This window comes from Mobula birostris, chromosome 4 (genome assembly GCF_030028105.1).
Source record: "Mobula birostris isolate sMobBir1 chromosome 4, sMobBir1.hap1, whole genome shotgun sequence".
Lineage (NCBI taxonomy): Eukaryota > Metazoa > Chordata > Chondrichthyes > Myliobatiformes > Myliobatidae > Mobula > Mobula birostris.
Window position 1 is genome coordinate 201,786,496 of NC_092373.1, and position 24,712 is coordinate 201,811,207.

The 24,712-nt window shown below is 44.4% G+C and overlaps 1 protein-coding gene across 1 annotated transcript in view; it reads left to right on the plus strand.

Moving 5' to 3' along the window:
* The window catches only part of LOC140196112 (uncharacterized), a 69,746-nt gene that overhangs the window by 1,716 nt on the left and 43,318 nt on the right, over nucleotides 1–24,712 (plus strand). Inside the window, exons 3-4 of the mRNA XM_072254818.1 lie at nucleotides 13,470–13,514; nucleotides 15,303–15,419. Coding sequence (XP_072110919.1) covers nucleotides 13,512–13,514; nucleotides 15,303–15,419 — 120 coding nt within the window. The 5' untranslated portion in view covers nucleotides 13,470–13,511. The remainder of the gene's footprint in view (nucleotides 1–13,469; nucleotides 13,515–15,302; nucleotides 15,420–24,712) is intronic.

Consider the following 24,712-nt stretch of genomic DNA (forward strand, 5'->3'; position numbering starts at 1 on the left):
AGGTTAACTCCCAGCTTCCTATGTTCCAAGGAATAAAAACTTATGCTCTCAGATGCTCTAGCTCTTTGTAAAGCTTTTTTGCACTCTTTCAAGTTTTTAAAGATAAAGATTAGCTTTATTTGTCACGTGTACATAAAAGCAGTGAAATGCATTGTTTTGTGTCAACAACCAGAACTCCCTGAGGATATGCTGGGGGCAGCCTGCAAGAGTCACCATGATAACATGCCCACAACTCACTAACCCTAACCTGTACAGCTCTACGTGTGTGAGGAAACTGGAGCACCCAGAGGAAACCAACGTGGTCACAAACTCTTTATAGACAGTGGCGGGAATTGAACTCCAGGTGGTGATCACTGGTGATGACTGCTACGCTGCCATGCCACATCTTTACGGTAACAGGGTGACTAAAACTCTCAGTACTCCAAGGGCAGCCTCACCAATAACTTGGACAACTTGCAAACCAACTCCTAAACTCAACAACACAGGGGATTCTGTAGATACTGGAAATTCAGAGCAACACACACAAAATGCTGGAGGAACTCAGCAGGTCAGGCAGCATCTGTGGAAAGGAATAAACAGTCAATGTTACAGGCCGACACCCCTCATCAAACTAATTCAATATCCTGTCACCTATCTACAGGAAAGATGCAAATAACTTTTATCATTGTAAATCAGTGAGTTGTTATGTCTCCCCTCTCGCTGTGAAAGGGAACACCTCCGTTTCCCTATATTAGACAGAAAGAGCCGTGGCATGTCGAATTGTCAGGTGAACGATTGATTTTTGTTGTTCTGCAGATCATGGTCTTTACTGGGGGCTTTGCTTTTGTCTGCTTGGTGAGTAGAGGGTGCTGATGCTTTTTTGCAGAAGTGGGTGGAGGTGGGGGAGGCGTGTTGCCTTACTGCTGTTTGTGCATGGGGGGAGTAGGGGGGCTTTGGGGTTCTAACATTTTAACTCACTCATTTTTTGGGGCACTCTTCTCTTTTCATGGATGCCTGCGAAGAACAAGAATTTCAGGTTGCATATTGTATACATTTCTCTGATATTAGCTGAAACTGTAGAATGATTGAATGTTGAAAGAGGACTAAGAAACTTTACAAGGACGTTGCCAGGTCTGGATGTCCTGATTTTTAAGGAAAGATTGAATAGATTATAACTTTATTCCTTAGAATGTAGACCATTGAGAGAAGATTTGATAAGAGGTATACAAAATGATGAGGGGTAGAGATAGGATTAATGAATACAGGTTTTTTCCACTGAGGTTGGATGGGACTATAATCAACGGTCATGAGTTAAGTTTGAAAAGTGAAAAGTTTAATGGGAACATGAGGGGAAACTTATCCACACAGCGGGTTATGAGAGTGTGGAACGAGCTGCCAGTGCAAGTGGTGAATGCCAGCTTGATTTCGACGTTTAAGAGAAGTTTGGATAGGTACATGAATGGTAGCATCTTTTCCCACCACCCTGTCTACCTGTGACGCCGATTTCAAATAAAGATAAATGTTAAGATATGCTTGGAGAGTGAGGAATGATCACAGGTGGTTGAAGGACTTGATGATAGATGAGAGAGCACTTCCGCAGTTAAACAAAGTAACAGCAAAGACCACAGACATCCTGAAGAATGGAGATCCCAGGCATGAGTGACTAACTGCACTGGTTACAGTGGTGATGTACAGAAGTCATGGTAAGGCAAGGATCATCCAGGCCAGTTGTAGTCAAGTGAGACCTTTGAGGTCAGACTGCTGGAGACATGGTCTGGATTGTGCATGGCAGTGTGTGCTCAAGCCAGAGAAGTGAGGCCTCTGTACTGAGACTTTTCCAAAAAGGTCTCCATAAAACAAAGGACCACACACAAAACGCTGAAGGAATTCAGCGGGTCAGGCAGCATCCATGAAAAATAAACAGTCCAAATTTCGGCCAAGACCCTTCATCAGGACTCAAAACATCGTGCCCTTTACACAATAAGGGGTGCTGGAGACAGATGAGATAAGGATGACAGAAGGACGTGAAACATACCCAACAACCAAGGCTCTATTTTCTTTACTAACTTCAAAATATCATCAGCATCCTCTCAAAGTTTCAACTGACTTTAATACCTTGACTGTGAATGGTGATTGATCTTGTGAGTAAGGAATTTGAACATATCCAACTTACAGCCATCAATATACATAACCAATAAGCCAATTCTGTATAAAAACAGCTATTTTCCATTCAGACTTCAGATTAGTGTGAGTGACAGGAGTTAGACAAGTGGATGACTGTCAGGGAAGGGACGAACTCAGATAGTAGGGATGTGACAGGGGTTAGACAAGTGGGTGACTGTCAGAGAAGGGAAGGGAAGAACTCAGACAGTAGAGAGCACCCCTGTGGCCATCCCCCTCAGTAATCATTATCTCGTTTTGGATGCTGTTGAGGGGGGTGACCTGACAGAGGATGACCATGGCGATGGGGTCTCTGTCACTGAGCCTCGTTCTGTGGTGCAGAAGGGAGAGAAGAAGATGAGTGCAGTAGTTGTAGGGGATTCCATAGTGAGGGGAACAGACAGGAGATTCAGTCAGCCTGATAGAGATACCCGCATGGTGTGTTGCTTCCCAGGTGCCAGGGTATGGGATGTCTCAGATCAGGTGCAGAGTATTCTGAAGGGAGAAGGTGGACAGCCAGTAGTCGTGGTACACATTGGTACCAATGACATAGGTAGAAAAAGGAGTGAGGTCCTGAAGAGGGAATTCGGGGAGTTGGGTAGGAAGGTGAAAAGCAGGACCTCCAGGGTAGTAACCTCAGGATTGCTGACTGTGCCACGTGCTAATGAGCGCAAGAATAGCCTGATCAGGCATATTAATATCAGGCTGAGAAACTGCTGTAGGGGGCAGGGCTTCGGGTTCCTGGATCACCGGGGCCTCTTCTGGGGGAGGTACGACCTGTACAAAAAGGATGGGTTACACCTGAACCCAAAGGGTTCCAACATCCTATCAGGCAGGTTTAAAAAAAGCTGTTAGGGAGAGTTTAAACTAATTTGGCAGGGGGATGGGAACTGGAGTGATAGGGCTGAGGAAGGGGGATACAGAAATAAATCAAAGATAGTGAGCAGCAGAGATGATAGAAAGGACAGGCAGGAGATGAGGCATAATCATAGCCAGTGGGAAAATTTACAGGGCAATAGAGGCATGGTGCAGTTAAAGCAGAAAGCAACAAATACTGGACTGAAAATGTCATATTTGAATGCAAGCAGCAGAAGAAATAAAATGGACGATCTTGAAATTCAGCTACAGATTGGCAAATATGATGTTGTGGTCATCTCTGAAACTTGGCTAAAGGATGGCTGCCACTGGGAGTTGAATGTCCAAGGATATATGGTGTATTGGAAAGATAGTAGGCGGGGGGGTGGTGTGGCTCTGTGTATAAGAAATAATATTAAATCATTAGAAAGAGATGACATAGGATCGTAAGGTATAGAGTCTCTATTGGTTAAGTTAAGAAATGACAAGGGTAAAAGGACCCTAATGGCAGTTGTATACAGGCCTCCAAACAGCAGCCGGGATGTGGATTACAAATTACATCAGGAGATAGAAAAGGTGTGTCAGAAGGGCAATGTCATGACTGTCGTTGGAGATTTTAACATGAAAGTGGATAGGGAAAACCAGGCCAGTACTGGACCTCAAGGGAGAGAATTTGTAGAATGTCTAAGGGATGGCTTTTCAGAACAGTTTATTGTTGAGCCCACAAAGGGATTGGGTGTTGTGCAATGATCCAGAGATGATAAGAGAGCTTAAGGTTAAGGAACCCTAAGGGAAAAGTGATCACAATATGATCGCGTTCACGTTGAAATTTGAGAAGGAGAAGCTAAATTCCAATGTGTCAGTATTTCAGTGGGATAAAGGAAATTACAATGGCATGAGAGGGGAACTGGCCAAAGTTGACTGGAAAGGGACACTAGCAGGAAGGACAGCAAAGCAGCAATGGCTGGAGTTTCTGCAAAAAATGAGGCAAGTGCGAGACAGATATATTCTGAATAAGAAGAAATTTTCAAATGGAAGAAGTATACGACCATGGCTGACAAATGAAATCAGAGCCAAAGTAAAAGCAAAAGAGAGCATATACAAGGAAGCCAAAGCTAGTGGGAAGATAGAGGATTGGGAAGCTTTTAAAAACTTGCAGAAGGAAACTAAAATGGTCATTAGGAAGGAAAAGATGAATTATGAAAGGAAGCTTGCGACTAATATCAAAGAGGATACTAAAAGCTTTTTTTAAGTATATAAAGGGTAAAAGAGAGTTGAGGGTAGATATAGGACAAATAGAAAATGACGCTGGAGATATTGTAATGAGAGATGCAGAGATGGCAGAGGAACTGAATGCGTATTTTGCATCAGTCTTCACAGTGGAAGACATCTGCAGTATACCGGACATTTGAGAGTGTCAGGGAAGTGAAGTTTGTGCAGTGACAATTAAGACTGAGAAGATCAGGAAGCTTAATGCTCTGAGGGTGGATAAATCTCCTGGACCTGATGGAATGCACCCTTGGGTTCTGAAGGAGAGATTGCGGAGGCATAAACGATGATCTTTCAAGAACCGATAGATCCTGGCATTGTACCGGATGACTGGAAAATTGCAAATGTTACTCCACTATTTAAGAAGAGTGGTTGGCAGCAGAAACAAACTATAGCCTGACATCAGTGGTTGGGAAGTTGTTGGAATCGATTGTTAGGGATGAGATTACAGAGTACCTGGAGGCATATGACAACGTGGTTTCCTGAAAGGAAAATCCTGCCTGACAAACCTATTGCAATTCTTTGAGGAATTTACAAGCAGAGTAGACAAAGGAGATGCAGTAGACATAGTGTACTTGGATTTCCAAAAGGCCTTTGACAAGGTGCCGCACATGAGGCTGCTTAGCAAGATAGAGCCCGTGGAACTACAGGGAAGTTATTAGCATGGGTGGAGCATTGGCTGGTCGGCAGAAAACAGAGGGTAGGAATAAAGGGATCCTATTCTGGCTGGCTGCCGGTTACCAGTGGAGTTCCATGGAGGTCAGTGTTGGGACCGCTGCTTTTTACAATGTATGTCAATGATTTGGACTATGGGATTAATGGATTTGTGGCTAAAGTTGCTGAGAAGCGGGTCATGTTGAGGAAACAGAGAGCTTGCAGAGAGACTTCACATAATAAATAGCTACTCATCTGAGAGTGGCCTCAGGTTTACTTGAAGATCCTTGTGTCCACACTGAATTGCTCTGATTTGATTATCCCAGAGCAAGAATGAGTTCAGAGTCCACAAAATGGGGGGGGGGGGGGGGTGATAAAGACAATTGGTTTGTCTGTTTTCCCTGTCCTTGATTCATTCGAATCCAGTAATTTGTAGACTTTTTGGCCAACACTCCCAAACTGCATCCAGTATTGCACTCTCTAATTGGAACCTCTAATTGATAAAGGAAACGTTCCTCAACACATTTGCAAATGTGCCTCTTCTAATTTTTTTTAAGGTTTTGCGAGCTGAAATGGAATGGAAAATTCTGAGGCTCATCCCTTGCAGAACATAGAACGTAGAACAGTACAGCACAGTACAGGCCTTTCGGCCCACAATGTTGTACCGACCCTCAAACCCTGCCTCCCATATAAGCCCCCACCTTAAATTCCTCCATATACCTGTCTAGTAGTCTCTTAAACTTCACTAGTGTATCTGCCTCCACCACTGACTCAGGCAGTGCATTCCATGCACCAACCACTCTCTGAGTAAAAAACCTTCCTCTAATATCCCCCTTGAACTTCCCACCCCCTACCTTAAAGCCATGTCCTCTTGTATTGAGCAGTGGTGCCCTGGGTAAGAGGCGCTGGCTATCCACTATCTATTCCTCTTATTATCCTGTACACCTCTATCATGTCTCCTCTCATCCTCCTTCTCTCCAAAGAGTTAAGCCCTAGCTCCCTTAATCTCTGATCATAATGCATACTTTCTAAACCAGGCAGCATCCTGGTAAATCTCCTCTGTACCCTTTCCAATGCTTCCACATCCTTCCTATAGTGAGGTGACCAGAACTGGACACAGTACTCCAAGTGTGGCCTAACCAGAGTTTTATAGAGCTGCATCATTACATCACGATTCTTAAACTCTATCCCTCGACTTATGAAAGCTAACACCCCATAAGCTTTCTTAACTACCCTATCCACCTGTGAGGCAACTTTCAGGGATCTATGGACATGTACCCCCAGATCCCTCTGCTCCTCCACACTACCAAGTATCCTGCCATTTACTTTGTACTCTGCCTTGGAGTTTGTCCTTCCAAAGTGTACCACATCACACTTCTCCGGGTTAAACTCCATCTGCCACTTCTCAGCCCACTCCTGCATCCTATCAATGTCTCTCTGCAATCTTTGACAATCCCCTGCACTGTCTACAACACCGCCAACCTTTGTGTCGTCTGCAAATTTGCCAACCCACCCTTCTACCCCCACATCCAGGTCATTAATAAAAATCACGAAAAGTAGAGGTCCCAGAACAGATCCTTGTGGGACACCACTAGTCACAATCCTTCAATCTGAATGTACTCCCTCCACCACCACCCTCTGCGTTCTGCAGGCAAGCCAATTCTGAATCCACCTGGCCAAACTTCCCTGGATCCCATGCCTTCTAACTTTCTGAATAAGCCTACCATGTGGAACCTTGTCAAATGCCTTACTAAAATCCATATAGATCACATCCACTGCACTACCCTCATCTATATGCCTGGTCACCTCCTCAAAGAACTCTATCAGGCTTGTTAGACACGATCTGCCCTTCACAAAGCCATTCTGACTGTCCCTGACCAGACCATGATTCTCTAAATGCCTATAGATCCTATATCTAAGAATCTTTTCCAACAGCTTTCCCACCACAGACGTAAGACTCACTGGTCCATAATTACCCGGACTATCCCTACTACCTTTTTTGAACAAGGGGACAACATTCGCCTCCCTCCAATCCTCCGGTACTATTCCCATGAACAACGAGGACATAAAGATCCTAGCCAGTGACTCAGCAATCTCTTCTCTTGCCTCGTGGAGCAGCCTGGGGAATATTCCGTCAGGCCCCGGGGACTTATCTGTTCTAACGTATTTTAACAACTCCAACACCTCCTCGCCCTTAATATCAACATGCTCCAGAACATCAACCTCACTCATATTGTCCTCACCATCATCAAGTTCCCTTTCATTGGTGAATACCGAAGAGAGGTATTCATTGAGGACCTCACTCACTTCCACAGCCTCCAGGCACATCTTCCCACCTTTATCTCTAATCGGTCCTACCTTCACTCCTGTCATCCTTTTTTTCTTCACATAATTGAAGAATGCCTTGGGATTTTCCTTTACTCTACTTGCCAAGGCCTTCTCATGCCCCCTTCTTGCTCTTCTCAGCCCCTTCTTAAGCTCCTTTCTTGCTTCCCTATATTCCTCAATAGACCCAGCTGATCCTTGCTTCCTAAACCTCATGTATGCTGCCTTCTTCCACCTGACTAGATTTTCCACCTCACTTGTTACCCATGGTTCCTTCACCCTACCATTCTTTATCTTCCTCACCGGGACAAATTTATCCCTAACATCCTGCAAGAGATCTCTAAACATCGACCACATGTCCATAGAACATTTCCCTGCAAAAACATCATCCCAATTCACACCCGCAAGTTCTAGCCTTATAGCCTCATAATTTGCCTTTCCCCAATTAAAAATTTTCCTGTCCTCTCTGATTCTATCCTTTTCCATGATAATGCTAAAGGCCAGGGAGCGGTGGTCACTGTCCCCCAGATGCTCACCCACCGAGGGATCTGTGACCTGACCCGGTTCATTACCTAGTACTAGATCTAGTATGGCATTCCCCCTGGTTGGCCTGTCCACATACTGTGACAGGAATCCATCCTGGACACACTTAACAAACTCTGCCCCATCTAAACCCTTGGAACTAATCAGGTGCCAATCAATATTAGGGAAGTTAAAGTCACCCATGATAACGACCCTGTTATTTTTGCACCTTTCCAAAATCTGCCTCCCAATCTGCTCCTCTGTATCTCTGCTGCTACCAGGGGGCCTATAGAATACCCCCAATAGAGTAACTGCTCCCTTCCTGTTCCTGACTTCCACCCATATTGACTCAAAAGAGGATCCTGCTACATTACCCACCCTTTCTGTAGCTGTAGTAGTATCCCTGACCAGTAATGCCACCCCTCCTCCCCTTTTTCCACCCTCTCTATCCCTTTTAAAGCACTGAAATCCAGGAATATTGAGAATCCATTCCTGCCCTGGTGCCAGCCAAGTCTCTGTAATGGCCACTACATCATAATTCCATGTATGTATCCAAGCTCTCAGTTCATCACCTTTGTTCCTGATGCTTCTTGCATTGAGGTACACACATTTCAGCCCTTCTACCTTACTACATTTACACCGTTTATTCTGCTTCTCTTTCCTCAAAGCCTCTCTGTATGTTAGATCTGACTTTACTCCATGCACTTCTTTCACTGCTCTATCACTCTAGGTCCCATCCCCCTTGCAAATTAGTTTAAACCCTCCCGAACCATGCTAGCAAACCTACCTGCAAGGATATTGCTCCCCCTCGAGCTCAGGTGCAACCCATCCAATCTGTACAGGTCCCACATAGAACAGTACAGCACAATACAGGCCCTTCAGCCCACAAAGTTATACCAACTCTTTAAACCTACTCCATGATCAATCTAACCCTTCCTTCCCATATAGCCCTCCATTTTTCTCTATTGAGAGCATCCTGACTGGCTGCATCACTGCCTGGTACGGGAACTGTACTTCCCTCAATCGCAGGACTCTGCAGAGAGTGGTGTGGACAGCCCAGCCCATCTGTGGTTGTGGACTTCCCACTATTCAGGACATTTATAGAGACAGGTGCGTAAAAAGGGCCCGAAGGATCATCGGGGGCCCGACCACAAACTGTTTCAGTTGCTACCATCTGGGAAATGGTGCCATAGCATTAAAGCCAGGTCCAACAGGCTCCGGGACAGCTTCTTCCACCAGGCCATCAGACTGATTAATTCACACTGATACAATTGTATTTCTATGCTATATTGACTGTCCTGTTGTACATAATATTTATTATAAATTACTATAAATTGCACATTCAGACAGAGACGTAACGTAAAGATTTTTACTCCTCATGTATGTGAAGGAAATAAGAAATAAGTCAATTCAAGTCAATTCAATTTTTCTATCATCTGTGTGCTTATCTAAGAGTCTCATAAATGTCCCCAGTGTATCTGCATCTGACACCACCCCTGGCAGGGCATTCCATGAACCCACGCTTTCTGTGTAAAAAAAACTTTCCTCTGATCACCTTAAAGTTATGCCCCTGATATTAACCATTTATGCCCTGGGAAAAAGTCTCTGGCTATCAACTCTTTCTATACCTCTTATCACCTCTTTCAAGACACCTCTCGTCCTCCTTTATGCCAAAGAGAAACGTGTTTGTTTGCTCAGCCTTTCCTCATAAGATGTGCTCCCTAATACTGGCAGTATCCTGGTAAATCTCCTCTGCACCCTCTCTAATGCTTCCACTCCCTTCCTATAATGAGGTGACCAGAACTGAACACAATATTCCTAGTGTGGTCTGATCAGGGTTTTATAGAACTGCAACATTACCTTGTGGTTTTTGAGCTCAATCCCCTGACGAAAGAAGGCCAATGCACGATATGCCTTCTTAACCACCTTTAACCATCAACTTTGGGGGATCTCAAGGGTCCCAGTGTTCTTCCACACTGTTAAGAATCTGTCCACTAACCTTGTACTACTCAATCAGAATCAGGTTTAAAATTGCTGGCATATGTCATGAAATTAGTTTTGTAGCAGCAATACAGTGCAACACACAGAAATAAAAAAACTATAAATTACAATAAGAAATACTGTTATATAAAATAAAGTAAGCACTGCAAATAAAGAGTAAAAAAAAATAGCGTATATGGGTTCGTTGTCCAAATAGAACTTTGATGGCAGAGGGGAAGAAACTGTTCCTAAAGTGTTGAGTGTGTCTACAGGCTCCTGTACTTCCTCCTTGATGGTAACAATGAGAATGGGACATATTTGTTCATTGTGTGCCTTATCATATGACGTGGGCGATCATGGTCTTTCCATGACCGTGAGTTAGAAACATAGAAAACCTACAGCACAATACAGGCCCTTCGGCCCACAAAGCTGTGCCGTACATGTCCTTACCTTAGAAATGACCTAGGGTTACCCATAGCCCTCTATTTTTCTGAGCTCCATGCACCTGTCCAGGAGTCTCTTAAAAGACCCTATTGTATCTGCCTCCACCACCATCCTCGGCAGCCCATTCAACGCACTCACCACTCTCTGCGTAAAAAAAAAAACTCACCCCTGATATCTCTGTACCTACTTCCAAGCACCTTAAAACTGTGCCCTCTTGTGCTAGTCATTTCAGCCCTGGGAAAATGCCTCTGACTATCCACACAATCAATGCCTCACATCATCTTATACACCTCTATCAGATCACCTCTCATCCTCCGTCGCTCCAAGGAAAAAAGGCCGAGTTCACTCAACCTATTCTCATAAGGCATGCTCCCCAATCTACCTACTCCCATGGCTTCACGTGACTGATCGAGGGACTAAGCAGGTGCTCCACCTTGCCCAAGGGTGACCTGCAGGTTAGCAGAGGGAAGGAGTGCCTTACAATTCCTTTGGTAGAGACATATCTCCACCCTGCCACCCATCTGGGTAATAGTTGTCCTTAATGATGGATGCTGTCTTTTTTGAGGCATGGCCTTTTGAAGATGTTCTGGATGCTGGGAAGGCTGGTGCCCATGATGGAGCTGGCTGAGTTTACAACTCTTTGCAGCCTTTTCTGATTCTCTGCCTTCAATTTACTGAAAGCATCCAGATAGGACACTCTGTATGGTCAAAAAAAAAGATGCGGCTAAATTTTTTACGCCTCTTGAGGACAAGGAGGCGCTGGTGAACTTTCTTGTCCTGAGGGAGGGGAGAAATCATCAACTAGGGAAGGAGCAATGATGTCACAGGAGTGGGGGGGGGGTGACATCATAATTAATTAATTATATTTCTTGTTTAATAAAATGTAGCATTGCCGTTCATCTCCACATATCTGCATGTGTACACACGCGCGCGCACACACACACACACACACACACACACACTTATAAACAGTCATATCCGTGGTAATATTGACAAATACATTTTTAGAAGACAATCTTCATGTAGTAAGAGGAAGTGATTCTTGTTATTGGAACAATTCAGAAGGTAATAACTCTGTCTCCAAAGGAACTCCTTTCAAGCACTGGATCCAATTAGTGATGTTATAACTATTAATGACTTGGGAGGTTGGGGAGGTCAATGGGATTGCTGGTGTTTGAGAAACCTTAGTTGTTGTTGAATACCGGTGGGCAGCCATTTTAATTCCAGTCTCCTTCTAATTCCGACTCTCAGGTTGGAGGTGCAACACCTGATATTCCGCCTGGATAGTCTCCAACCTGATGGCGTGAACATCGATTCCTCTGACTTCCAGTAATTTAACCCCACCTCCATTCCACATTCTGGCTCCCCTCTTACTCCTCCTCTTCTCCTCACCTGCCCATCACTTACCCCTGGGTCCCCCCCTCCTTCCCTTTCTCCCATGGTCCATTCTCCTCTCCTATCAGATCCCTTCCTTTACAACCCTTTATCTTTCCAAACCACCTTTATCTCTCCCACCTATCAGCTCCAATCTTCTTACTTCATCTTTCTCCCTCACCCACTCACCTGGCTTCACCTATCACCTGCCAGCTTGTACTCCTTCCTCTCCCCCCTCCTCCTTATCTTAGCTTCTGCCCCCTTCTTCTCCAGTCCTGATGTAGAGTCTTGGCCTGAAATATTGATTGTTTATTTATTTCCATGATGCTGCCTAACCTGCTGATTTCCTCCAGCATTTTGTGTGTGTGTGTATTGCTTTGGATTTCCAGCATCTACAGAATCTCTTGCATGTGTGTTGTTGCAAAGTGGACAAAAGGGCCTGTTTCTGTGTAGTATTGTTCAAAGTTCTGTGTTGTAGGTTTATTGTGTCACAGAGCACTCCACCACAGAAACAGGCAGTTCAGCCCATCTAGTCTGTGCCAGCCTGGTTTTCTGTCTAATCTCATCGACCTGCACCTGAACCATACCCCTCCCACCCATGTATATATCCCAACTTCTCTTAACTGTTTCAATCTAACCCACATTCACCACTTCCACTGTCACCTCGTTCCACACTCTCACCACTCTCTGAGCGAAGAAGCTTCCCGTCAAGTTCCATTTAAATATTTCACCTTTCACCCTAAACCTTATGATCTCCAGTTCTAGTCTCTTCCAATCTGAGGGGGAAGAGCCCACTTGCGTTTACCCTATATACTTTGCATAATTTTGTACACCTCTATCAAATCTTCCCTCAATTTCCTATGCTCCAGGGAATGAAGAACGGAGATGAGAAACTTCTTTAACCAGAGGAATTTGACCTGTGGAATCCACTGCCACAGATAGCTGTGGAAGCCAAGTCATTGGGTATATTTAAAGTGGAGGTTGATAAGTTCTTGATTAGTCAGGGCGTTAAAGGTTATTGAGAGAAGGCAAGAGAATGGAGTTGAAAGGGATAATAAATCAGCCTTGACAGAGAAGACTCGATGGGCCAAACAGTCTAATTCTGCTCTTATACCTTATGATCTTATAAAGTGTAACCTGGCAACAAAAGACCATAAGACAGTACAATGCAGAGTAGGCCCTTCAACCCCACAACCCTGATTAACCCTAACCTAATCACAAGACAATTTACAATAACCAATCAACCTACACGGTACGTCTTTGGACTGTGGGAGGAAGCCCACACATTCCATGGGGAGAACATACAGAGATTCCTTACAGAAAGGTGTTGTAATTGAATTCCGAAGTCAGGAATGCTCCAAGCTGTAACGGCATCGCGCTAACCACTACACTACCATGGCTCCCGATTATCCCAGTGATAGGTGCACAAAACAAAATTTACCTTTATAAATTGCAAAATTAAGACATAGGAGCAGAATTAGGCTATTCAGACCATAAAGTCTGCTCTGCCATTCCATCATCCCTCTCGGCTGCATTCTCTTGCCTTCTCTCCATGAACTTTGAAGTCCTGACTAAATCAAGAATTATCAACCCTCCATTTTAAATGTACCCAGTGACTTGGCCTCCACAGCCATCTGTGGCAATGAATTCCACAGATTCACCATCCTCTGGCTAAAGAAATTCCTCCTCATCTCTCCTTACCTCAGCCTTAACCCAGTTTGTTCTTAAACCCCCCAAACATTCCGGTCAGTCACATAAGGCCCAAGCAACAGCTAAAGGGAATAAGTGTAGTGTTGACAGCAACATTCACGTCCTAGGGATGAGTAAAAGGAAACTTATTGCCTTGAATTTACATTGAAGATAACCTGATACAGTTTTAATAATGTGTCTTCTTTTTCTATGATTAGCTTCTGAAGTCCTCCATCTAGCTAACACCAGGAGTCTGCATAATGGTAAGATCCAGAACTTTGTCCCTGCTAAACTTTTCTTCCTTGATAATGTGTAGCTGTCCTGTTTTGGGATTTGTTTCTGGTCAGCACCTGTGAAGTCCCACCCAGAATTGACTATATTGGCTTAGGTATCCCGCCCCTATCCGTAAGGAGTTTGTACCTTCTCCCCGTGACCATGGGGCTTTCCTCCAGGTGCTCCGGGTTCCTCCCACATTCCAAACATGTATGGGTTAGTGAGTTGTGGGTACGCTGTGTTGGTGCCAGAAGCACGGTTACACCTGCGGGCTGTTCCCAGCACGTCCTCAGACTGTGTCGGTCATTGACAACTAAAGCTAATCTCTGAACACGGATACAACATGGGCTATGCTCTGGGGCCTTGCCTCTGACTAAAGAGGATAGAAAGATCACTGTCAAAGCCAGAGCAATCTCTCTGGCCTCCCTCAGTAACTTGGGATAGGTCACGTCAGGCCCTGGAGACTCTCACCTTGTGGTCTTCAAGCGACCCAAAACAGAAACTTGCTTTCTACTTTTAGGTGATACAACACAGTGACAGAAGGGTCCGTGCTGCCCAATGTGACCAATTAACCGAGCAACCCCATCGTCTTTGGAATGTGGGAAGAAACTGGAGCACCTGGAGGAAATCCACAGGGATCACAGAGAGAACACACAAACTCTTTACAGACAACAGTGGGGATTGAACCCGGGTCACTGGCACGTAATAGATTTACGATGACTGCAGTGCTCTGTATCCTCCCTGACCTTCTCCTTGGTGAAAACGAATGCAAAGTAGTCTATTAGTACTTCACCCACTTCCCATAGCTCAAGTTATCACTTCCCTCCTTTGTCCTTGACTGGACCCACCTGACTCCCAGTGCTCTCTGTTTTCATCAGGGTATAAAATACCCTGTCATTCTCCTTCATCCTGCTGATCAAGGGCATCTTATGCCCCCTGATTCCCTCTTTACATTTTCTCCTGCTTCCTTGATACTCCTCAAAACACGCTGTTCGAATTCAGCTTCTTAATCCTCACAGATGTTTCCATTTCCTTTCTGATGAAGTTCGAAATGTCTCTCGCTAACCAGGGTTGGCGCATTGTGACCAGTAAAGCTTCTCTCTAATTGGAGGTTTTAAGTGTTGTGTTTGGTAACTTCAAAGCATTCAACTAATCGAAAGGAAAAGATGGAAAACCTGAAATGCGAGTCTTAGTTTGTTCTTTACTTTAAGCAAGGCGTGCACATATCACACAGTGGCCTCATTACATATGCAATTTACTTAATTTTACATAGAACCTGTATTGACTAATTTAACAAAGGAGAATGCTTGACCAGCATCATATTCACAAGATTACTTAAATATTAAATACACAGCACAAGGTTGAGAATGATTGAGATTTCTGAATGGACAACAAATCAATATACATTACCTCTATTTTTTGTTTTTTTTTAAATTTCTTTCATTTATAGTTCTTATTATGTACTGCTGCCGCAAAACAACACATTTCATGACATATAGCAATGATATTAACCCAGGTTCTGATTCGATTGGACATTTTTATTCTGTAAAAGTTAACAAATGGAAATAGAACAAAAATGGTTCATAAGAGTTGACTTAGATCAGCCACAGTTAAGGAAAATGTTGGGTTGGATTCAGACTGCAAGATCTACTCTAATGTTCTAATGCTCCTTGAAGCATTGAACAGACTGGATCCTATATTGGATCCTGAGGGCACTGAGGGATTGAATCCTGTTAACTTGATGAATGAATCACTTGTCTTTGTCTTTTCAAACAAAGGATCAAGAATCACAATCAATATACCAGCACGATTACAAGAAGTTTTCTTCAACGGCTGCTAGAATGGCAAAAGAGAGACCCGTCAGACCCAAGGCTGACAGCCTGACCATTCCAAGGGTAAGCTGGTATGGAGATCAGGATGGATCCATGGACAGTATAAATATTGCCACAGACTAGTTCCCTTCGGAGTTATTGGAGAAAGCTCTCCAGTATCTTCCCCAGGGGATGTAGGGCTCACGCACCCCTCACTGTATCCATTTCCAGTGAAAGACTGACCTTGAATCACCTTTGCAACCTTTTCCCCAGCCATGACCAGCTGTGTTGCCGCACGCCAATCAGCCATGATTGGACAGACTTGATAGGCCAAATGGTGGGAGAATGAGGTCAAGAGGGAAGATAAATCAGCTGTAATCGATTGGCAGAGCAGACTCAGTGCACTGAATGGTGACCTAATTCTGCTCCTATTTCTTATGATCAATATGTTGACTTGTTCATTTCCCTCCAAAGATGCTGTCTGACCTCTTGCCCCTTTGTGTGTTGTATGCATTCTGTTTCTCAATGCTCCCTCAGTTCCCAGCAATATAGCATTCCCAGTTCTGGCCTAAATCTGCTCCTATGTCTTAAGAAAAGGCAACATTCTTTGCAGTCTTACCTCCAAGTCAGAAGATGGGGTTTCAGATCTCGAAACAGAGGTTGCTAGGTTTCTGATTAGTCAAGGTTACGGGGAAAAAGCGGGAGAATGGGGTTGAGAGGGAAAGCAACTCAGCCATGATGGAATGCAGGAACAGACTCGATGGGCCGAATGTCTGCTCTGCTTCTATGTCTTATGCTCCCCTGTCGTCATCTCACAGGTTGCATAGCAGGCAAGCTCTAGCTCAGAGAGACAGCCTCCTCCTTGAATCCTGAAGCAGGGTTTCAACCTGAAACATCAACATTTCCTTTACCCCAATCCCCCCGCCCTGCCAAGTTATTTATTTATTACTTATTTATTAAGATGCAGCATAGAATAGGCCCTTCTGGCCCTCTGAGCAATCCCCCAGTTTAAGAGAGTAGTGAGAGTGGTGAATCTGTGTAATTCTTTGCCACAGATGGCTGTGGAGACCAAGTTGTTATGTATATTTAAGACAGAGGTTGATAGATTCTTGATTAGTCAGGGCATGAAGGGATTCAGGAAGAAGGCAGGAGATTGGGACTTAGAAAGAAATGGATCAACCATGATAAAATAGTGGAGCAGACTCGATGGGACAAATGGCCTAATTCTGCTCCTATATCTTGTGGTCTTATGAAGACCAGTTAAACTTTGGGAGGAAACTGGAGTGCCCGGAGGAAACTCAATCAGCACTGCCGCCACCAGTCATACTCACCGCGCGCTGCGGGCTATCTCGAGAGAGGACAGTCGGGCGGTCGGCCGGGAACAGGACAGAGGCGAGAGTACCTCAGTAAAGACCGCGGGAGGAGTTGAGGCCGCCGGTGACCTTTCCTCGGAAGCTGCCTTCACCGCCTCTGCTATGAGCGCCCGCTAGCTCTGTGGTCACAGAGAGAATATACAAACTCCTTACAGGCAGTCGGGGAATTGAACCCAGGTTCCCTGTACTGTAAACCGTTGTGCTAACCACTATGCTACTGGGCCATCCCAATGTTGCTTAACCTGTTGAGTTCCCCCAACAGATAGTTTTGTTGCTTCAGATTCCAGTGTCTGCCTCGAGCAGATCAAAGACACTTGAATTTATTGTTACATGCGTGCATAGGCATAATGAGAAGCAGCACCACAGGCACGGAGTGTCAGATAAACAGTAACATCATCATCATCATGTGTCATGTCTTAAGATGTGGACGATCATGGTCTTCCATTTAATCTGAGAAGTTCTAAGAAGCTCTTCAAAACTTTTGCCTGGCCATCCCTTGATGTAACTCATAAACGTCATGTGCTGTTGACTGCGACTTTTTCTCCCATCAATTTCCAACTTGTCTCTCCTCAGTACATGTCCCAGAAACTTCAGGCTGCCATTTCCTGATTGATGTTATCAGCTCTCTTCTTCATTTTTAAATCTTTTTATAACCATGTAACCATATAACAATTACAGCACGGAAACAGGCCATCTCGGCCCTTCTAGTCCATGCCGAACTCTTACTCCATCCTATTCCCACCAACCTGCACTCAGCCTATAACCCTCCATTCCTTTCCTGTCCATATATCTATCCAATTTAACTTTAAACAACAACATCGAACCTGCCTCAGCCACTTCTGCTGGAAGCTCATTCCACACAGCTACCACGGTCTGAGTAAAGAAGTTCCCCCTCATGTTACCCCTAAACTTCTGTCCTCTAATTCTCAACCCAAGCCCTCTTGTTTGAATCTTCCCCACTCTCAATGGAAAAAGTCTAACTACGTCAACTCTATCAATCCCCCTCATGATTTTAAACACCTCTATCAAGTCTCCCCTCAACCTTCTACGCTCCAAAAGAATAAAGACCTAACTTGTTCTACCTTTCTCTGTAACTTAGGAGATGAAACCCAGGCAAAGTTTTAGTAAACCTCCTCTGTACTCTCTCAATTTTATTGACATCTTTCCTATAATTCGGTGACCAGAACTGTACACAATATTCCAGATTTGGCCTTACCAATGCCTTGTACAATTTCAACATTACATCCCAACTCCTATACTCAATGCTCTGATTAATAAAGGCCAGCAAACCAATAGCTATTTTCACCACCCTATCCACATGAGATTCCATCTTCAGGGAACTATGCACCATTATTTCTAGATCCCTCTGTTCTAAAGCATTCTTTAATGCCCTACCATTTACCATGTATGTCCTATTTTGATTAGTTCTACCAAAATTTAGCACCTCACATTTTTCAGCATTAAACTCATTTTATTAATTATTATTGAAAATTGACAACAAAGAAAAATACATTAAAATAATCAAGTCAATATATCAATAAGTATAAGAGTCAAACTATTAACCAAATTAAACAGTATATCAATAATAATAATTTAAAAAACAAAATGTTAAAGCTGTATTTTTTTTTGAAAAAAAGGAAAAAAGAACCCCTACTAACTAAAACAAAAAAAAAAAGAAAAGAAAACCATTTGGAGCATAAACCCGGAGCTCTCTTCTTATTCCGGCTTTTTGCAACATTTTCATCATTCTTCCCAAAATCCACATTTCTACAACACGCAAAAAATGCCCGAGGAACTCAGCAGGTCAGGAGCGTCTATGGAAGTGAATAATCAGTCGATATTTCAGGCTGAGATCCTTCAGGACTGGAAAGGAAGGGGGAAGACGCCAGAATAAAAAGGCGGGGGAAGAGGAAAGAGGCAAGCTGGAAGGTGATCGGTGAAGCCAGCTGGGTGGGAAAGGTCAAGGGTGGGAGAAGAAGCAATCAGATAGGGAGGAGAGTAGAGCATAGGAGAAAGGGAAGGGAGGAGGGGACACAGGGGGTCTGCAGCTTTGAGTCTTCCCTCATTTTGCTGTGATATTGTCCAACATTTGCTTCCATACATTAGTGTGGAATGAACGTAGCACCACAACACTCTGAATTTCGTACCCATGGCATAAAAACAGCATTGATAAGAAAAACGTAAATTGTTCATAAATTAAACACAAATTTTACAAAGTTAGAACAATAAGAAAAATAAAAAGGCATTTTTGTTGCTCTGAATTCCAGCACTGGAATCTTGTTTCTTCTCCTGGCCATGCTCTTTTCTCACTCTTCCTGTTGGGCAGGAGGTACAGAAGCCTGAAGTCCCACATCTCCAGGTTCAGGGACCTCCCTACAACCGTTGTCGTCGTCGTTGTCGTGGCTATCCCTCAAGGTCGAGGATGATGGTCTTCGTTCTGAAGAAGTGGCCCACAGAGCGAAGACGCCTGTGTGTGTATTTGTTTAACGTGTACTTGATGTTGCACTCCAAGAAGCACACGATACTTCACAAATCAACCAACTGATTCCGATGGCATGGAAACCACGATGATTGGAGCTGATGGACTTGTTGCAGCCTTCATCCGCCTTCACAGCCGTTGAGTTCGAAGTAACTTTGTCCGCCTATTCCACTGTCGAGGTCTTGGTTGGGTTGTTCTTTGTCAGGGACCTCTCCCTCGACCTTTCCGCCATGGGTGACCCTACCAGGAGCATAGCTCCAGATGGCATCACTCTTGGGATCACAGGACCACACAAGCTTCTCCACCACGGCAAGGTGACAATCCACCGAGAAGTCCCTACAACCATCAGGTTCCTGAAAGGTCACCAATGTCTCTACTTCTTCAGGAGGCCGAAAGAATTTGTCATGTCCCCGGCAATCCTCACTGATTTTTATCAATGGACCATAGAAAGTTCCTCCAAGAGGACCACAAACGTAGGGTTTGGAGGCTTGCACACATCAATGACCTGGAGAGCTATGCTGTTTGGAGTCTGGGCTTTATGCTTTAGCTTTTGGTAGGGTTACCCATGCCAAATGGGGGTCAAAAAGTAGAGGCCAGACCAAGAGTGGTCCACTAGCCTCCAGGTTCAGGAGCTCAACTCAGGGCTAACAACCCTGCCTGGTCAAACAAAACTGTTACAGAAACAGCAATGAAGAATCCTTCTACATCTGAGTGTGACGGTATTCCTGAGTCTCCACCTGGGACTTGCATGACTGACAGTAGTGAAAACCAAGAGGAAGCTACCGACACGATGAAGGAAGCCCTGAACACCGCCAGAGATTGAGGACAATTCATTGCTACCCTAGTGTAATGGACAGTAGGTAAGTACCATAGAAAGTTGTTCCTGCCTGGAAGCATCACAGCTTGATACAGCAACTGCTCTGCCCATGACTGTGAGAAACAGCAGAGAGTTGTGGAGCACAGAAATCAGCCTTCTTTCCATGGACTCTTGTCTACACTTCTGGCTGCCTCAGTAAAGCAGCCAACATAATCAAAGACCCCACCCACCTCGGGCATTCTCTCTTCTCCCCTCTTCCTTTGGGTAGAAGACACAACAGTCTGAAAATACGTACCACCAGGGTCAAGGGCAGCTTCTATCCTATTGTTACAATATTATTGAATGGTTCCCTAGTACGATGAGAAGCTGGATCTTATTGTTTACCTGCATTGCACTCTCTTTGTAGCTGTTACACTTTATTCTGCATTCTGTTATAATTTTACCTTGGTCTACTTCAATAATGTGATCTGTATAAATAGCATGCAAGACAAGTTTTTCACCATTGCTTGGTACGTGACAATAATAATCCAATTCCAGTTCCAACTCTTCAATGTCCCTGTACTGAGTACAGACAAGAGAAATCTCAGAAATGGTGGGAATTGCCATTGTGTTGAGCTTGACTACTTTGTGCCAACGTTTATATCCCAATGGACTCCTGATTCCTGTGGTGAGAGGGAACGCGTTCAAACAGATTGACAGAGGCACTAACACTAAAATGAGAGTTCAGCCCAAGACCCCCGTTACAAGACATTTCAATTCTCCTTCCATTTCCCACATCGACCTGTCCAACCATGGTTTCCTCCCCTGCCAGGGTGGATCTCAACACAAAGTGGAAGAACAGCTCCTCAGATTCTGTCTGAGGACTGTGCAGTCCAGTAGCATCAGTATTGAATTTTCCAGTATCACAGACCCCTCACCTTCGCTGGTTTCTTATTCCCAACTCCACATTGCCCCTCATACTTCATCTGATCCACCTCCAGTCCTCTCATTTTTGTTTCCTTTCCCACCACCCTTCAGCCCCCATCCCCCCACCCCCCAGCTCTATCCATCAACTAGCCACATATTTCACTCGCCATCCTATTCTGGTTCCAAATCCCCTTCACCTCTCCTGCAATGGTCCCCCTTCTCACCTCCTTTACTTATCTGAGTTCACTGATAGTAGTCCTTTGTGTTCCTGATTATCTCCCTCCAGGAGCTGACTCCCACCATCACTCAGCATCTTGCTCCGTCTCACTTTATCATGGGCTGAAGGCCATAGAGTGTTATACTGTTCCGTCTTCTGTGGTGCTCAACCTATTCCAAACACCTGATGATATCACCAGGTGTGACATCAGTCCAAATGAACAGTCTCAACCTAAAGCAATGACTATCCACTCCCTCCCGCAGATACTGCCCGACCTGCAGGATTCCTCCAGCATTTTTGTTTTTTGGCTCCAAGCTCCAGCGTCTGCAGTCTCTGGTGTCTGCACACCACAGGTTGTTCCATTGAGAAACTGGGACTGGTGTGACAAACCGAGAACTGTTTTTAAAATTAATTTTACTCTATTTGTGAACAAGCTGAATAAATGATCCCAAGAATGTCTTCTCTTTAATCCATACGCTCCCAGACGGGTCAGGTAGGACTATCAGGTACAGAATCAGATTTTGTATCATCGGCAAATGTCATGAAATTTGTTGTTTTACAGCAACTGTTCAATGCAATACATAATAAAAACTGTAAGTTACAGTAAGTGCAGAAAGAGAGAAAAAAGTGGTGCGGTAGTGTTTATGGGTTCAGTTTCCATTTAGAAAGCTGATGGCAGAAGGAAAGAAGCTGTTCCTGCATCGTAAAGTGTGTGCCTTCAGGCTCCTGTACCTTCTCCTTGATGGTAACAATGAGAAGAGCGCATGTCCTGGGTGATGGAGGTCCTTAATGATGGATGCTGCCTTTTTGAGGCATTGCCTTTTGAAACTAGATGCTGGGGAGTCGAGTGCCCGTGATGGAGCTGACTGAGTTTACAACTCTCTGCGGCTTATTTCAATCCTGTGCAGTGCCCTCCTCCCCCCTCCCCCACACCAGGCATAGTAGCAGTATGAGGCCATTCATCACATTGAGTCTGCTCTGCCGTTCAGTCTTGGTTAATTTTTTCCAACCCTGTTCTCGTGCCATCTCCCAATAACCTGTAACCACTTGACCAGTAAAGAACGATCACTCCAACTGAACATTTTATGACCTTGAACACAATTAAATCTCAAAAATGAAAATGGAGGTCTATGTGGGATGGAAGGGTTAGATCAGCGGTTCCCAACCTTTTTCATGCCATGGACCTCTATCATTAACCAAGGGGTCTGTGGGAACCCCTGGGTTAGATCAATCCTAGAGTGGGTGTCAGCGAATTTTAAAAATAAAGCTCAATTCCAGGATTCAAGTGGCAAATCTTTCATTTTACCATGATATCATGAAGAATCCACAAGTGTTGAACTATAAGTTACAAGGAAATCAGCTTATGTTTATACCTAGTAGTAGACAAGTGAGAAAATCCAGCAGCCCGCTTAGCTGTCAAAGACTTGACAGTCCATAGTGTCTCTTCATGACTTATGACATCTTTGTCTGTGCTTATCTTGTTTATGCAGCTGTGTTATAACTCTAAGTATAAGTGCCCTGCACCATAATCTTAGTCATGTAGATTTTCAAATTAATTAAAAGAAAATACAGGATGTTCACAAGGTCATTTTAGCAACACACAGATCTTTTAACTCTATATTTAAATTTTTCTTCCACAGTAGGTTCATGAATTGGCAAAACATCATGGGCTGAAGGGCCTGTACTGTGCTGAACTGTTCTACATTCCATGTTCTCCTCCTACTCCTCCAACACTACAAGGCAGATAAACTTAGAGCATGGATCGATACGTGCAACTATGGCCATTACAGACTTGGATGTCCTGGGCAGGAATGGCTGCTGAGTGTGTCAGGCTTCAGATGTTTCAAAAAGGACAGGGAGGAAGACAGAAGAGGTGGGGTGTGGCATTGTAAATCAGGGATAGAGTCTTGGCTGCAGAAAAGGAGGAGGTCATGAAGGGATTATCTACTGAGTCAGTGTGGGTGGAAGTCAAAAACAGGAAGATAGCAATAACTCTTCTGGGTGTTTTTTTTATAGACCCCCCCAATAGTAACAGGGACATTGAGGAGTGCATAGGGAGGCAAATTCTGGAAAGGAGTAATAATAATAGGTTTGCTGTGATGGGAGATTTTAACTTTCCTAATATTGACTGGCGCGTGGCCAAGTGGTTAAGGCGTTCGTCTAGTGATTTGGAGGCCACTAGTTCGAGCGTATGTGTCCTTGAGCAAGGCACGTAACCACACATTGCTCTGCAACGACACTGGTGCCAAGCTGTATGGGTCCTAATGCCCTTCTCTTGGACAACATCGGTGGCGTGGAGAGAGGAGACTTGCAGCATGGGCAACTGCCGGTCTTCCATACAACCTTGCCCAGGCCTGCACCCTGGAAACCTTCCAAGGCACAAATCCATGGTCTCATGAGACTAACAGATGCCTATAATATTGACTGACATCTCCTTAGAGCAAGAGGTTTAGATGGCGTGGAGTTTGTTAGGTGTGCTCAGGAAGGTTTCCTGATGCAATATGTAGATAAGCCATCTAGAGGAGAGGCTGACAACAGGAATTCTGCAGATGCTGGAAATTCAAGCAACACACATCAAAGTTGCTGGTCAATGCAGCAGGCCAGGCAGCATCTGTAGGAAGAAGTGCAGTCAATGTTTCAGGCCGAGACCCTTCATCAGGACTAAGGCTGTACTTGATCTGGTATTGGGAAATGAACCTGGTCAGGTGTCAGATCTCTTGGTGGGAGAGCACTTTGGAGGTATTGATCACAACTTTATCTCCTTCACCATAGCACTGGAGAGGGATAGGAGCAGACAATTTGGGAAAACATTTAATTGGGGTAGGGGGATATATGATGTTATTAGGCAGGAACTTTGGAGCGTAAATTGGGAGCAGATGTTCTCAGAGAAATGCACTGCAGAAATGTGGCAAATTTTCAGGGAACATTGCATGGCATTCTGCATAGGTATGTTCCATTGAGGCAGGGAAAGGATGGTAGGGTAAAAGAGCCATGGTGTATAAAGGATGTGGAAAATCTAGTTTAAAAGAAAAGCTTATGAAAGGTTCAAGAAGCTAGATACTATTAGAGCTCTAGAAAATTATTAGGTTGCTAGGAAGGAGCTCAAAAATGGAATTAGGAGATCCAGAAAGGGCCATGAGAAGGCCTTGGTGAGCAGGACTAACGAAAACCCCAAGGCGTTCTGCAAGTACGTGAAGAGCAAGAGGATGAGCCGTGCGAGAATAGGACTGATCAGGAGCAATAGTGGAAACGTGTGCATGGAGTAGCGGAGGTACTTAATGAATACTTTGCTTCAATATTCACTAGGAGCAGAGGGGATGTCAGGGTTAAGTTTTTCACACACAGTGGTGGGTGTATGGAATGCACTGCCGGTGATGGTGGGAGTAGGTTTAATAGGGTCCTTTAAGAGTCTCTTAGATAAGTACATGGAGCTTAGGAGAATAGAGGGCTTTGCAGTAGGGTAATTCTAGTTAGTTTCTAGGGTAGGTTACATGGTCAGCACAACGTTGTGGGCCGAACGTCCTGTAATGTGCTGTAAATTTCTATGTTCTATGTTCTAATCTTGAACCTTATAGAATTTTAGAG